The 13,391-nt window shown below is 48.5% G+C and overlaps 1 protein-coding gene across 1 annotated transcript in view; it reads left to right on the forward strand.

Annotated features, from left to right (window-relative positions):
- The window catches only part of LOC146428906 (fer-1-like protein 4), a 41,017-nt gene extending 31,309 nt beyond the window's left edge, over positions 1-9,708 (forward strand). Inside the window, exons 38-45 of the mRNA XM_085079054.1 lie at positions 216-370; positions 2,272-2,453; positions 3,487-3,572; positions 4,568-4,666; positions 4,955-5,196; positions 7,678-7,949; positions 8,723-8,823; positions 9,344-9,708. Of these exons, the coding sequence (XP_084935180.1) occupies positions 216-370; positions 2,272-2,453; positions 3,487-3,572; positions 4,568-4,666; positions 4,955-5,196; positions 7,678-7,949; positions 8,723-8,823; positions 9,344-9,524 (1,318 nt within the window). The 3' untranslated portion in view covers positions 9,525-9,708. The remainder of the gene's footprint in view (positions 1-215; positions 371-2,271; positions 2,454-3,486; positions 3,573-4,567; positions 4,667-4,954; positions 5,197-7,677; positions 7,950-8,722; positions 8,824-9,343) is intronic.
- The last annotated feature ends 3,683 nt before the right edge of the window (positions 9,709-13,391 follow it).

Genomic DNA, 13,391 nt, shown 5'->3' on the forward strand with positions numbered 1-13,391 from the left:
GTGGGGTGCAAGTCCAGCTTGTTCTCTGTCAGGACAGTTTGTTTAGCTTTTCATCCATTAAGATTTTGTGTAACCCTTTTAAGCCCAAAGTTTTCCCAGTGAAAATCTGAGCAGGGTTCTAGTGACATTGCCTGTGCTGTAGAGAAGGAAGGGTGTTTCACAGCCTAGAAAAGAAACTTAAGCTGAAGTCCTTGATGTTTTCTTTTTCCATGCAGAAATGGCTACAACATGTGGCGAGATGCTTTTAAACCCACACAGATCTTGGATAGTTTATGCAAGAAAAACTCAATCCCTGCTGCAGAATACAGATGGGAGGAGATCAAAGTGGACAATAAAATATTTAAGGTCCCTCCAGAGGCTTTTCCTGAAGGTACACAGGGCTTGTTGAACTGCTCCCTTCAACAACTGCCTGTGCTCAGCAATGCATGTACTGGTGGGTGGTCTGGGAGCCCACTAGCCTCTCTTTCCTGAGGTGTCCATGCTGGCTTCCCCACTCTGTGCCCTGCATGGCTCAGTTTTTTAGGTGGCTGTGGGGAGCATCATTGATGTTCAGTGCCCTGGTTTCAGTGGATGACACTGTTGCACTGGGAGAAGATATTATCCAGGACATTAGGTACCAAAGTGGCTTCCCAGGCAGTGGGTGGAACAAAGTAAACCCACTTGCATGGTAGTGTTGATCATGGAATGTTGTATGCCAGCTTATGTTGGTGGCTGGCACTGTCACAGAGCTGTACCTTCATCTGCTTATGATGACTATCAGCAAAATAATGAAGTCCTTTTGGGGGCTGTGGGTGTTTTGGTTTGGGGTTTTTTTTGGTGATTTATTTTTGGTTTTGGTGAGTTTTTGTTTGGGGGTTTTTGTGTGGTTTTTGTTTGTTCGGTTGGGTTTCTTTGGTGGTGACAGTTTTTTGTTTGTTTCTTTAAATGTGGTTTTTTCTTTTGTTGGGGGGGGGCGGGGCATGGGTGGCGGAATATTTTTTCAGTCTTTTTTCCTGTTTTTAGATGGCTTTATCCAGAAATGCTCTCTGCTCCAGAAATGCTTTGATGATTCCACACTGCTCCTCTTTACTCTTGATCTCCATCTTGTGGGCAGCTTCTGCTTCTCCTTTGCTACTTTTCTTCTAACTGGCATTACAAACCTTCAGCCAGGGCCATAGATGTCCAAGAACACACCAACCTTTCACACCTCCACCACCAGTGATGGTGAAATTCCCTGAGCACATGCCAGCCCCTGCTGCAGCCAACACCTGTGCAATTGAATCCAACCTTGAGGAAAGACTAGAGTAGATGTGACCCACTTGTGGATGGCTGAGTACTGTAAGGCAATGCTATGTAGCCTGTAGGAAGGATGACTCCTGGCCTTACCTGCTCAGAGGACACCTGCATGTATGCCCAACTTTAGTTTCTGCTTGTTTCAATGCAGCTCTTCCTCAGTTTTCTGCTGGTCTCTATGGTTTATGCAAAGAAGGTAAAAGAAATCCTGCTCAGGAGAGGGCAAGGAGACTCCAAAAGCCTTTTCCCCTTTGTTTTCAGGTCACTGGCTAGCTGGGGAGGGAGAAACAAAATGCTCTCCTGGCATCCCCTTGCAGCTGGCTAAGGTTCCAACATAACTGTAGCTGGTGCCCTGTGAACCTCTGCTGTGCTTGAGCACTGCTTGGAATTGTTTAGGTCTCAGATTGACCCCAAGGGGCAGATGCTCTCCATATACCCAGATATGGGTGGGTCATTGTGCTCTCACCTGTTGGCTCTGGCTTTTCTCCCACCAGCAAGATTTGGTCTTGAACTGCCATTTGGCTTCGCTGTGCCAAAGGAGTCAATTAGTCGCACGTAGTGTTCATTAACAGAGGGCACAGCTGCATGTCCTGAGAGTGAAGTAAGGCTTTCCAGTAGCACTTCACTTCTCTGGCAAAAATTCATCCATGGGTGTGTTGGCACTACCACAGAGATGTGGGGACTTAAACTGCTCCAGAGGGTCATGTCCTCCTCAATGTCCCTTGAATCTTTTTCCCTGGGCCAGTGTAAATTATTTTTTCATTTTCCATTGTATTTCTGTTGGCTTGTTTTCTGCCTGCCTGCCATTTCTCTAGTCACTGCAACCTATTGAACTCATTCCCTTTACCTTTGCCCTCCTGTCTCCCCATTTGTTTTTCTGGGGAGGTGCTTGTTTGCCCATTCCATCATCTCCTGTTACTTGTGCTAGTGACTGATGTCCTGACATGACTCTTGCTAGGCAGAAGCCTTCATCTTCTCTCTGGCTGTGTCCTGCTGCAGAGGCCTCTGTGAGGAACAAGAGAAGAGTGGCAGATGAGAACTTGTCATCAGTGGATGTTGAACATAAGGCTTTGTACGTCCTGCAGCACTGGGAAGAGATGCCAGGATATGGGTACAAGCTGGTACCAGAGCATGTGGAAATCCGGTCTTTGTACAACCCAGAGAATCCTGGGCTTGTGCAGGTGAGATGTGTTTCTGTGCCAAACCTCAACATTGTTTTGGAGAAGGACCTTCTGGACAGCTGTTTTCCAGCCCCCTGTGTGGTTTCCTGTTGTCCTTTTGTGTCCTCATCATAGCATGAATCTTATGCATTGTCCCCTTCCTGGGTGGATGACTGGAGTTGTGTCTGTGGATGGCTGGCCTGGCTATGAAGTGAGGACATTGACCTTGGTTGTCCTTTGCTCACTTCTACCATCTGACCTTTCATAATGTTTCTGAACACTGTTTCCTCAAGGAACTTCTGTCCATTGATGTTGTGCTCACAGTGCTGGTGACCCACAGTCCTTCCAGTCTGCAGGGCGTTCAGCACTGCTCTGATGAGGATGCTGTGTGGGTGGCAATAGACCTGTTCTGCTTCTGAGCCGTGTACTGTGCTCCCCTGTGGGTGCTGGTATCCTTGCTAATCCTCTGCATTGTCCCTTATCACTGTTGTTTTGCAAGAGCCTTGTTCTGCACCCTTGCCTTCTCCCTGGGGAATGATGTAACTGCTGGCTGGAGGAGGAACATCCATCCTCAGTTTTGTGCAATGCAGTCACCTGTACTCGCCATTTGAATGTCCTGCACTGAAATGTCCTGTTCCCTTGGGTATTGGAGGTTTGAACAAAGCAGAGTTCTGCAGTCGTGCTGGCTTTGGTTGGCATTGGAAATTCATGTGGGGAGAGCAGAGTCGGACCCATCACTTCTTAGTTTTCTTGGTTTTGCTTAAGCATTCCATCACCCTGTACTCCTTATTAAGACAGAGGAATGTGTTTGTTTGAAATGGATTCAGTGCAGATGCAGTGGTTTTTCTTGGGAGCAGAAATAATCAATCTTTTGTAGCCCTAATTTTTTCCCTGTGTAAAATCCAGTCTCATGTCACTCTCAAGTGCTGGGAATGGAGAGAACCAAGCAGTGACTTTCTGGTGAGAACTTTCCTTTCAAGACCAAGCCCTTGCTCCTTGAAGAGCTGGAGAGTGGTCTGTCTTTTGAAGTGTCTCTGCTGTCTTCTCTTACCAGGGCTCCTTGCACATGTGGATTGACATGTTTCCAAATGACATCCCCGCACCATCACCTGTCAACATCAAGCCACGACTGCCTGTCAGGTAGCACCTGTGGGTGTGGGGCTGGGGCTGGTGGGTTGCAGGGAGGGTCAATGTCCCTTGCCATGGTTGCTGGGATGTGCCACAGGCTCCTGCATAGGCTGAGGGTCAGTGCTAGCCTGGCATGCAGCCCTCTTTGCTCCAGCTGTGCCCAAGGATGATGCTCTGACCATGCTGATACTCTCAAGGATGTTCTCTTGAGTGTATCAGCATGTGCCATAAGAGCTTCAGCTGCACAAAGGTTTGGGGAAGGGCAGGTTGATATCTTTATGGCTGGACATAAAGGTGATAGAAACTCAGGTCAGAGCTACACATCAAACTCTATTCTGGCTAGTGGACAGATGTCCTTGGAAGTCTGGAGAAGTAAAGTTGAAGGAGGAAATCTGCTGTTTTCAGGGATCTAATGGTGCTTTTGAGATGGAGGATATGGATAATTCTCAGATGTGCACCTGAAAGGACAAGAGATAATGAACACAAATCACAGCAAGGGAAACTCCAACTGGATATAGAGAAAATATTTTCCCAGTGAGAGGGAAGCTACCCTGGAATAGTGACAGATTGACTCAGATGTGCTGGAATATCCATCCTTGGTGATATTAAAAACTAATGCAGACAAGGCTCTGAGCAATCTGACCTACTATGAAGCTAGAGCAAGAGCTTGGAGCAGAGACTGAAGAGATCCCTTCCTGCCTAGGCTTTTTTGTGCTTCTATGGTTTTAGTGGAGCTGGGTGTGTTTCCCGTGCACCAGGGGTTTGCTTCACAAAAGCAGCCTGTATTGACGGATGGGTGTTTGTCTTGCAGGGTTATAGTGTCCAGAAAGGGTTTTTTGCCTGCCAGTGAGGCTGCTGGGCTATGCTTGGCCAGAAGAGCCCTGACAGGGAACCACAGTGCTAGGAAGGTTCAAATCCTGCTGCTCTGGTGTTGTGGGTTTGACCTGCCCTCCCAGGCACTGGGGACATGGGCATGTGTCTCACATACCTCTGTGTCCTTCCCACAGCTATGAGCTCCGTGTAATTATCTGGAACACGGATGATGTGATCCTTGATGATGTCAACCCAGTAACAGGAGAGCCTTCCAGTGACATCTACGTGAAAAGGTCTGGTGGGAACCAGTGGGAGGCCAGAGCCTGGCTGCTCTGCTCCCTGCCCTGGCTCACATGCTCACTTGCCTCCTCTGAACCTCTGCTCCTTCTTGCCTTGGTATGAGGTGCCCACTCCAGTCCTCTGCATGGGCTGCTGTACCCACAGAGATGTTATCCAGGTGTTGCTCTGGTTAGATTCTTTGACTCTTTCTTGTTACCCCATGGGGTTCAGTACTTCCATCCTTCTGCTCTGCCGTTGGGGCTGCCTGACATGGGTAGGGGATAACTGAATTTCTTCTGCAGCTGGATAAAAGGTCTTGACCATGACAAGCAGGAGACAGATGTTCACTTTAACTCCTTGACTGGGGAAGGCAATTTCAACTGGAGGTTCATCTTCCGCTTCAATTATCTCCCAACTGAGAAGGAGATCACCTACAAGAAAAAGGACTCTGTCTTCTCCGTGGAGGAATCAGAGTTTCGGGAACCGGCTGTTCTGGTCCTCCAGGTCTGGGATTATGACAGGATTTCAGCTAATGACTTTTTAGGTATGGTGTGACCTGCTGGAATTGGGGTGACCTGTCCCTCACCTTGCTGGAGTATTACAGCATTTCCCTGGGGTTCAGCTCTCTAAGAAGGGATACTAGGACCAACAGATCAAGCTCTTCAGCTCAGCAGTCACCTGGGCTGGTTTTTCACACATGAGCTGTAGACAGAGCCTGGAAATAGGAACCTCCCCTACACAGACATGTAGTGCCTGCATGCTTGTTCCAGGGCCTTGGTGTATTTTTTCAGGGCCCGTCTGTCTTGCATGGGAGACGAGATTTATGTGTTTTCGCAGTTTGACAGACTTTAAGATAGCTAGTTCCCCAAGACTTAGTCCCATTCGCAAGATTCTTTGATATCTGGCCGATTTGTCTAAAAATACAATTTATTTGACACAGAACATAACAAACACACAAACATAGAACAGATTGACACACATAAACACACAATGAATATATAATTGCAACACTATGGTAGCTAAAAATGCAATTATGGGGTAAAACCCTGCTTGAACTATAAAAATAGTTAAAAATTGCAAGAAATGCTTGCTTGAACTATAATGCAAGTTAAGAGATGCTTGCTTGAGCTAGCTGAAATGCAAGTTAAGAAAGGTACCTATAAGTTAGCCGGAATAATACAATTTAGGAAACTCAAATGATCTTACCAAATCCAAATTTGGAGCTGGAATACATTAAGATTTCCTCACTCAATCCCAGGGAAGTAACCACAGAGCTTGCGTCCAAACTCAGGGGAGAAAGCTTTTACTTCAATGTCCATGTAGAAAGCTTCTACTTTTGCTGAGTTTTTCGTGGTGTTTTATAGGGAAAAAGAGTGTGTATTTGCGGTCACTTGAAAATTCTTCACATTCTCTCAGTGTCTCACTTTGAGTTCCAGACACCAGCATTGATAGTCTGGATTAAGCTATTGACTTAATCTGAGCCATCAATCTCGGCCAGCAATCAGGGAGAGAGAGAAGGGGGGGGGTTGTTTGTCCTGCCACACCGTCACACTACAGGACTTCCAAGTTCTGCTTCCTCATAACCTTTCCAATAAACCTGCTTGTTTTCCCTGCTCTTTCTTAGATTAGCAGATCCCAAAGTCTGGGCCTAAAAGCAGTTGTCCCAGGACCTTATGTTGTGGGCACAGGGATTGACAACCTTTGTGAGACTCTTGGCACTTGACTTTCAGCATCCCATTGCTGGGGGCTCAGAGCTCCTTGATACTCTGGTACTTCCCAGTAATCAGACCTGCTGAGCTGGGCATGTAGCAAGGCCTAGTGCTGAAACAAGACTAGTGGTGATCCCACCCACATTGTGCTAGCACAAATACTGCTGATTCTCTCCCACTTCTGCTGTCATCCCCAAGCTTATAGCACTCTGTACAGTTGTTCCTCCCTTTTTTAAACTTTAGCCTCCCTATTAGAAAGCGGGACCCTTTGCCCTTTTGTCTCTTGAACATGTTAAAACTCTCTTAATACTTCAACATTTCATAGTATATTTAAGCGGCTTTACTCCATGAAGCACTTCCATTGGTTCAGCCATGAAGAACTGAGGCATTGAAGAAAGCATTAGCAATCCCAATGCTTTCTGGCATGTATAATCTCAGGAACTTTTAAGTAGGAAGGGGCTTCTCTGCAGTGTTTATTGCAACCTCCTGCCCCAAGCAGGGCTAGATGCACCATAGGTCAGGTTGCTCAGGACATTGTCCGGGTGGGTTTTGATTATCACTGAGGATGGAATCCCAGCACCCTTCTGAGACCCTTTTCCTTGATGCACCTTTCTCATAGGGCTCAGGTTTTTTTACTTGCAGCATTTTGTGTCTGTTGCCTTATGTGCTTTCTTTATCCATTTCTGAGAAGAGTCTAGCTCCATCTGCTCTGTAGCTTCCTTTAGGCAGTGAGAGATGCAGTAAGATCTCCCTCTTGACCTCTCTTTTCTGGGTTGAACATGTATGCAACTCTCACCCCTTGTGCTGTGGCACATACTACAGACTTGACTATCTCAGCCACTAAACACTATTTAGTTGACACCTTTCTTGTGTTGGGGGCCTGAAACTGGTCACTGTCTCCAGCTGCAATCTCACTTGAAACTGAGCAGAGAACACCCGCACCCCTTGTATGTATAATTTTAAAGCTTTATCATTTTAGTTGACAGTTCCAGGATTTAGAGAGGAAGATGATCTTGGACATGTGAGGGGAGCAGGGTGGGACTTTGTAAAGGGGTGAAAATAACTCGCCATATGGACAACTAACTGCCCATATAAAAAATGAAACGAGACCTGGGGCTTCTGCCTCTTAGTCTCTAACTCCTGAGCTAGTCCTTTTTTATGCAGAGTTTCAGGTTCTCCACTGTAAATATGCAGGACTCTGCTACATCATTGCTGCAGCTGGGACCTACTTGTGGCAGTTGGGAGTATGGCAGAGACAGAAAGCCAAATGGGGCTTACCTCAGGGTCTTAACATGTGGTCTCCACTGTGCCTGCAGGCTCCATTGAGCTGAAGCTGCATGACATGGTGCGGGCAGCCAAGAGCTCTGAGCATTGCACCATCAAAATGGCCAAGGAGAATGCAACACCTCGCTTTTCCATCTTCCGAAATAAGCGCATGAGGGGCTGGTGGCCCTTCATCAAACTCCGAGATGAAGAAGATGACAAGAGAGAGGAGAGGGAGTACAAGAAGAAAAAGAAGTGGAGCAGCTCAGTCAAACCAGAGGACATGGAATTCACAGATCCCAGCGGGAACAAGTACCTCTTGACGGTAAGGTGGGGTGCTGGCACTGGTGAGCACTGTGAGTGTTTTGCCTCTGCCTTGATACAGGAGCCTGTCCTACACACACGCAACCTACAGAGGCAGCAGCGACCCAGCTTGTGCAGGATCCTGAAGACTTCTCCCATCTACTGCCAATCCAGCACTTAGTCTACCCTGAAGTACCAGCTGCCATGGGGGTGTCCAGCTTCATGTATTCCTTGGAGCTTCCCATAGAGCAGTGCTCCATGAGGGAGCTTGTCTTGATTTAGGAATTTAGTGTTTCCACTGAAACACCCCAGACCATGTGCTCCTTGCTCACTCCTACTCCAAAGCAAGAGGCACAAGGCTCCCCATCAGCCAGTCAGGACAGCAGCAGAAGCCTGTCCTGGGGTCTCTGCCTGCCCAAGAAAGGCAAGTGCCAACTGATGTGGGACAGACTCAATCCTGATGGCCCTGCTACTGGCCCATTGTGTGTCCCCAAGGATGAATTTTGCTCAGGGCCACTGTGGGAGGGTGCAGACAAATCAGGTAGCTAGGGAGTGCATTACAATACCAGGTAACTGGGGAGTGCATTACAATACAGTTCCCTGTCAGCAAAACAGTTTCTTACCAGGCCACAGTTTCCACTGGCTGTGAAGTAAGAGTCTGTAGCCAATGGAGAAAAAAACTCTGAGCCATCTGTTAGTGGAACTGGGAGAAAAATACCCAGTTGTGGAAGGGCGTGTGCTGTGGTCTGGTGAAGCAACACATTTGACTGTAACTCAGACTTACTCTCCCTCCAGGGTAAGGTGGAAGCGGAGCTCCAACTGCTGACTGTGGAGGATGCTGACAAAAATCCTGTTGGCTTGGGCCGAAAAGAGCCTGAACCCCTGGAAAAGCCCAAGTGAGTATCTGTATTATCACCTTTAGCATGGATAGACAGTGCTGTGTTCTCAGCAGCTGTTTGTATGGAAACTGGGAGTATTGTCTTGTCAGGAAGCCAAGAGCAATCATTGAGGCTCTGGGCAGTGGCGTCTACAGGACCAGGACTGCCAGGGTTTCCTGGAGCTTGAGTGTGCCCACAGGACTTGGGGCTGCAGCACCTGGCCCAGGGTTGATCTCAGGAAGATAGTCAAGGTAGCTGTGCCATAACATTGCTGATACTATGGTCAGGTCTGTCTATGTGAAGGGACCCCTTGTCTTTGTGGGTGAAGAACAGCTCTGGGGGCACTGAGACACTGTCCCAAGAGTTCCATCCTGTTCTCTCTAGCGTTCCAACAGGCAGTGCATCTAACTGTAGTCCCTGGAGTGATCCTGCCTGGAAGCAGCAGGAAGAGCTGGTAGCAGGATGACAAAACAGAGGGGCCAATGTGATGCTCTGTGGGTTGAGCGTGTGCTTATCTATTCTTCTCTTCCTGTTCTAGCCGGCCAAAAACAACTTTCAACTGGTTTGTGAATCCCATGAAGACCTTTGTGTTTTTTATCTGGAAGCGGTATAAGAGATACATAATTGTGCTGTTCATTGTCACTGTTCTGACCATCTTCCTCATTCTTTTGGTCTACACCATGCCTGGATACATCAGCGAGAAAATCATCAATGGATAAATTCTCTCCAGCACAGGACTACTTCAAAGACAGTGGTGATTGTGGCAGGAATCAAGATTGGACCAGAAAGTTTAATGAACCTCTGAGAGTGTGGAGACAGCCAACAGAGGGAGAGGCGTGCAGAAGAGGGCTTTGTTTCAGCTCTTTATTTCCTCACAAATAAAAGCTTGGCTGTGCTCTCTGATGCTGCTTGTGTTTTGTAGATGCTTTCTGGAGCAGGGGAACAACCTGCTTCTTACAGTCCTCACTGCTCACTTTGCCCTTCCTCCTCGGTAGTACAGCAGCAAGGACTACACTGGAACAGGATGGGATCATGAATGTGCACCTGTATTTGGTGTTGGGCTGATGGGCTAAATGAGACTTGATCTCAGCATGGGTTCTGGTGCACCAGGGCTCCTGTCATCTGCACAGACAAGCCCTGACATTATCTGATCCCAAGTGGAGGTGTTTCAACTAGTGTTTTGAGAGGACAGATTCCTTCTGAGAAGTGCAGGTGATGCTCAGTGGAACCACAGCATTTCCAAAGAACTTAACAGACTGTGCAGTTTTATAGCAAAGGTGCCTGCCTCATGACCTTTTGAATGGGGTAGGAATAGAGTATGTTTTAGAGACAAAACTGTCTGGGCAGAGCCAGGCAGGTAAGTGTGAAACAGGTGAGGACTCTGGTTGTACATGAAGCCAGAAATCACTGTGGGGCATATATGATGCTCCCCTATGTGAGTCTAGAATTCAGTCATGGGGTGGGGGCCCCAGAATTGCAAAGAAGGAGGCCTCTGTCCCTCTAGGGGAGCCCTTGGGCTGCAAGGAGAGGGTGAAATAGGTTGCAAAGGGCTCAGGTCATACAGCATCTGCTTGGGGCTACAGCAAAGTCCTGGGGTGTGACAATGCTGCACCACTCCCAGTTTTTCTGCAGGGCCTATTGAGTGGGATGTTGCCTTCATAAACAGTGCCTGGTCCTTCCCAGTGGTGCCCAGTGCACCCCAATGGTGACTGGTCCATTCAAGCAAACTCAGTGCACCCCAGGGCACATCTCCAGAGAGCCCTCTTGGCTCTTTCAGCCATGATCAACCACATTTCCCACCACACCACCAGGCTGAGGTTCCCTGTGACTAAAAGTGAGTCTGCCTCAGGCTTCCCCAAAATTTCTGTTTATAATTGCTGCTGTGTGTCTGGGATGTGCAGGTGTGGGTCTGTGTGTGCACACTGAGGGAAGGGTGGGATAGTGTCTGTTCAGGGTGTGGGTTTTAAGGCAGCAGAGTGACCCCAGGCCTCTGCCCCGGACTCAAAGGGTAGTGAGCAAGGGTCCTACCATCCCTCTGCCCTGCAGTTTGGGGTAGTTGGGCACTGACCTGTCCCCACAGGGCTCAGGCAGCCTGCAGTCCCATATCCCCATGAGTGGGATGGCAGCTGTCCCCACTGTGGGGCCATGGGCTTGATGTGTCCCTTCCTACCACCAGGCCAGGGTATGCTGCTGGGCCAGCCCAAGGGGCAGGGGGTGCCACTGGACTGGGTGCTGGCAGGCAACTGGACACCCTCTGCAAAGAAAGGGGCTGCCTCAGTAATGGGTGTGCTACATGATCACTGCTTGCCTCTGCTTTTGCAGCACATATGTGAGAGTTAAACTGTTCAACAAAGCTGATAGAAATAAGATGATGGCACTCTGGGCTCCAGCTCCTGAGGGGCAGGCATAGCTCTGCTAGGCAGAGACCCAATGGCTGCACTGTGGTGGGCTGGCTGTCTTGTTCCAGCATGGAGAGCACCTGATCACTCCTCCACTCCCCACTCAGGTGTTGATCCTGAGCCCAGCTTTCCTCAAGTACATCCATGACAACTGGACACAGCATCATGGACAGTTGTAAGGGTTGGTCAAAGAATCAAGTTCTGTCTCAGCATTTCTCATCAGGTGCTAAGCCTCAGAAACCACAGGTGCAGGACTTACGCTGGTATGCAAAGAATGCTTCGTGCCTGCCAAGGCTGGTATGTAATGAATGCTTTGTGCCTGCCAAAGCTGGTATAGAATGAAGGCTCTGCACCTGTCTCCCTGCCACCCACTACTGTGAAAGATCCATGAAGCAAGACGGGATCACAGACCCATAGACTCCCTGCTACCCACTATTGTGAAAGATACATGGAGCAAAAATGATGGGACTTACCCCAGGCCCATACGCCAACAAAGCATGTGCAAAGCCTCAAAGACCCCAAGTCAACCACCACCGCTGAGAGAAGTGCATGCGCAAGATAAAGGGACTTGCCTCCAAAGCTGACCACACCTCAGACACTCCTCTCTTGCCATGTGTGGCCTGCATATCTTCACAAGAATTAAAGGAGAGCAATGGTGGGTTGCAAGGAGGGACCAGGTGTATGGACTAGCATAAAAGACAGCTCTGGGATAACTGAATTCCGAAGATCTTCCCTATCGTGAGATCATATTGATTGAAGACAGAGGCAGAGGAATGCGTTCTGGACGGGACCCCCAGAGATGCCGGACATCTGGGACCCATGGTGGTACCTATACACCCCTTTTCTTCCCTTTTCTCCCTATCTTTTCCTTTATTCTCTCTCTCTCTCTCTCTTCCCCCCCCCCCCCCCCATCGCAAACTGCTTTATGGGCACAATTAATAAAGTTCCTGTTTGGATTGAAATTTAACTCCCTTGACTTGTTGAATTATTTGGCTTTACTTTCTTTTTTTGCACTCCAAGATCACAGGTGGCACAAACCATCACACATCCGCTTATGAGACTACCATGACAGCAGTATGCCTCCATTGGCTTTACAGCCCTGCTCTCTGACTTGCACAACTGCAAGCAGGTGAGCAAGGCCAGTGGAACCAGATGCTGCCACTGTACCTCCTGTGCAGTGCTTGTCCACGTGCTTGTAGGACACCCCAGCGTTCACACAGCAAAGGCTCTTGCCGGCATGTGCACTGGTCTCTGTGTTTGGCTTTGGAGCAGACAGCAAAGGGAAGTGACACCACCACTGGGAAAAAACCTGCTGGTCCAGAGCCTTTCACAGGATGAGATTCCACGATGCTGGTGTTGAATTCAGCCTCATCAAGAGACTGGCACATGAAGGCAGGATTGTATGCTACAAGTGATGCATTTCCAAGAAATTGAAGCCAGACTGTTTGGCCAGGAATGGGCCAAAGTGTGCTGCCAGCAGCTGTCCTGGCTCTTTAGCTTGCTGCTTCCCCCCCCCACTTTAGCTTGGTGCTTCCCCCCACCACTGGGTTCACCGATCCTGCAATTTGCGGGGTTCAGTACTGCTTGTGCTGGTCTTACCAGCTGGGTACTGCAGGTGCCATTCTCCCATGACACCAGGGATGTTGCACTTCGCTGGACATAGGGTGGGCATGGTTCTGCCTATGCTGGTTGGGAGGAAGGAAGAGGAGATGGTGGGGCCGGAGGTGGGCACGGAGCCTGTGAGCTGCTGTACGTGGCTCTGCAGGGCTGGGAAGCTGCTGGGTGCCAGTGGTGGACAGCAGCTGCTCAAATGTAGCTGTGCACATGACAGAGCTGACACTTCCACCCACAGATGGCTTTTTGGGGAGGTTTGTAGTTGTTCTTAGGAAAGGAAGATGCCCCCCTCATCCTGCCCAGTCTTTTACTAAGACTTTTATTCTCACAGTTTCCTTAATTAAGAAGATATTTTTAAAATTGTATCAAGGAAGAGTAAGAAAGGAAAAAAACAAACATGCAGAAGACAACAGAATTTAGTAAGTTTGAAATGATCTTAAGTTGAATAAACTCTGAAAACATGTGAACCATCATTTCCTTTGCTTTTCGACCTCTTACAACTTTGAAAAGAGCACCCCTGCAGAACAAGACCCCCTTGCAGAACAAGACTGCAGACCCTAGGGACTGAACTTC

This window comes from Lichenostomus cassidix, chromosome 20, assembly GCF_008360975.1.
Source record: "Lichenostomus cassidix isolate B80296 chromosome 20, HeHo_3.0, whole genome shotgun sequence".
In the NCBI taxonomy this organism is placed as follows: Eukaryota; Metazoa; Chordata; class Aves; order Passeriformes; family Meliphagidae; genus Lichenostomus; species Lichenostomus cassidix.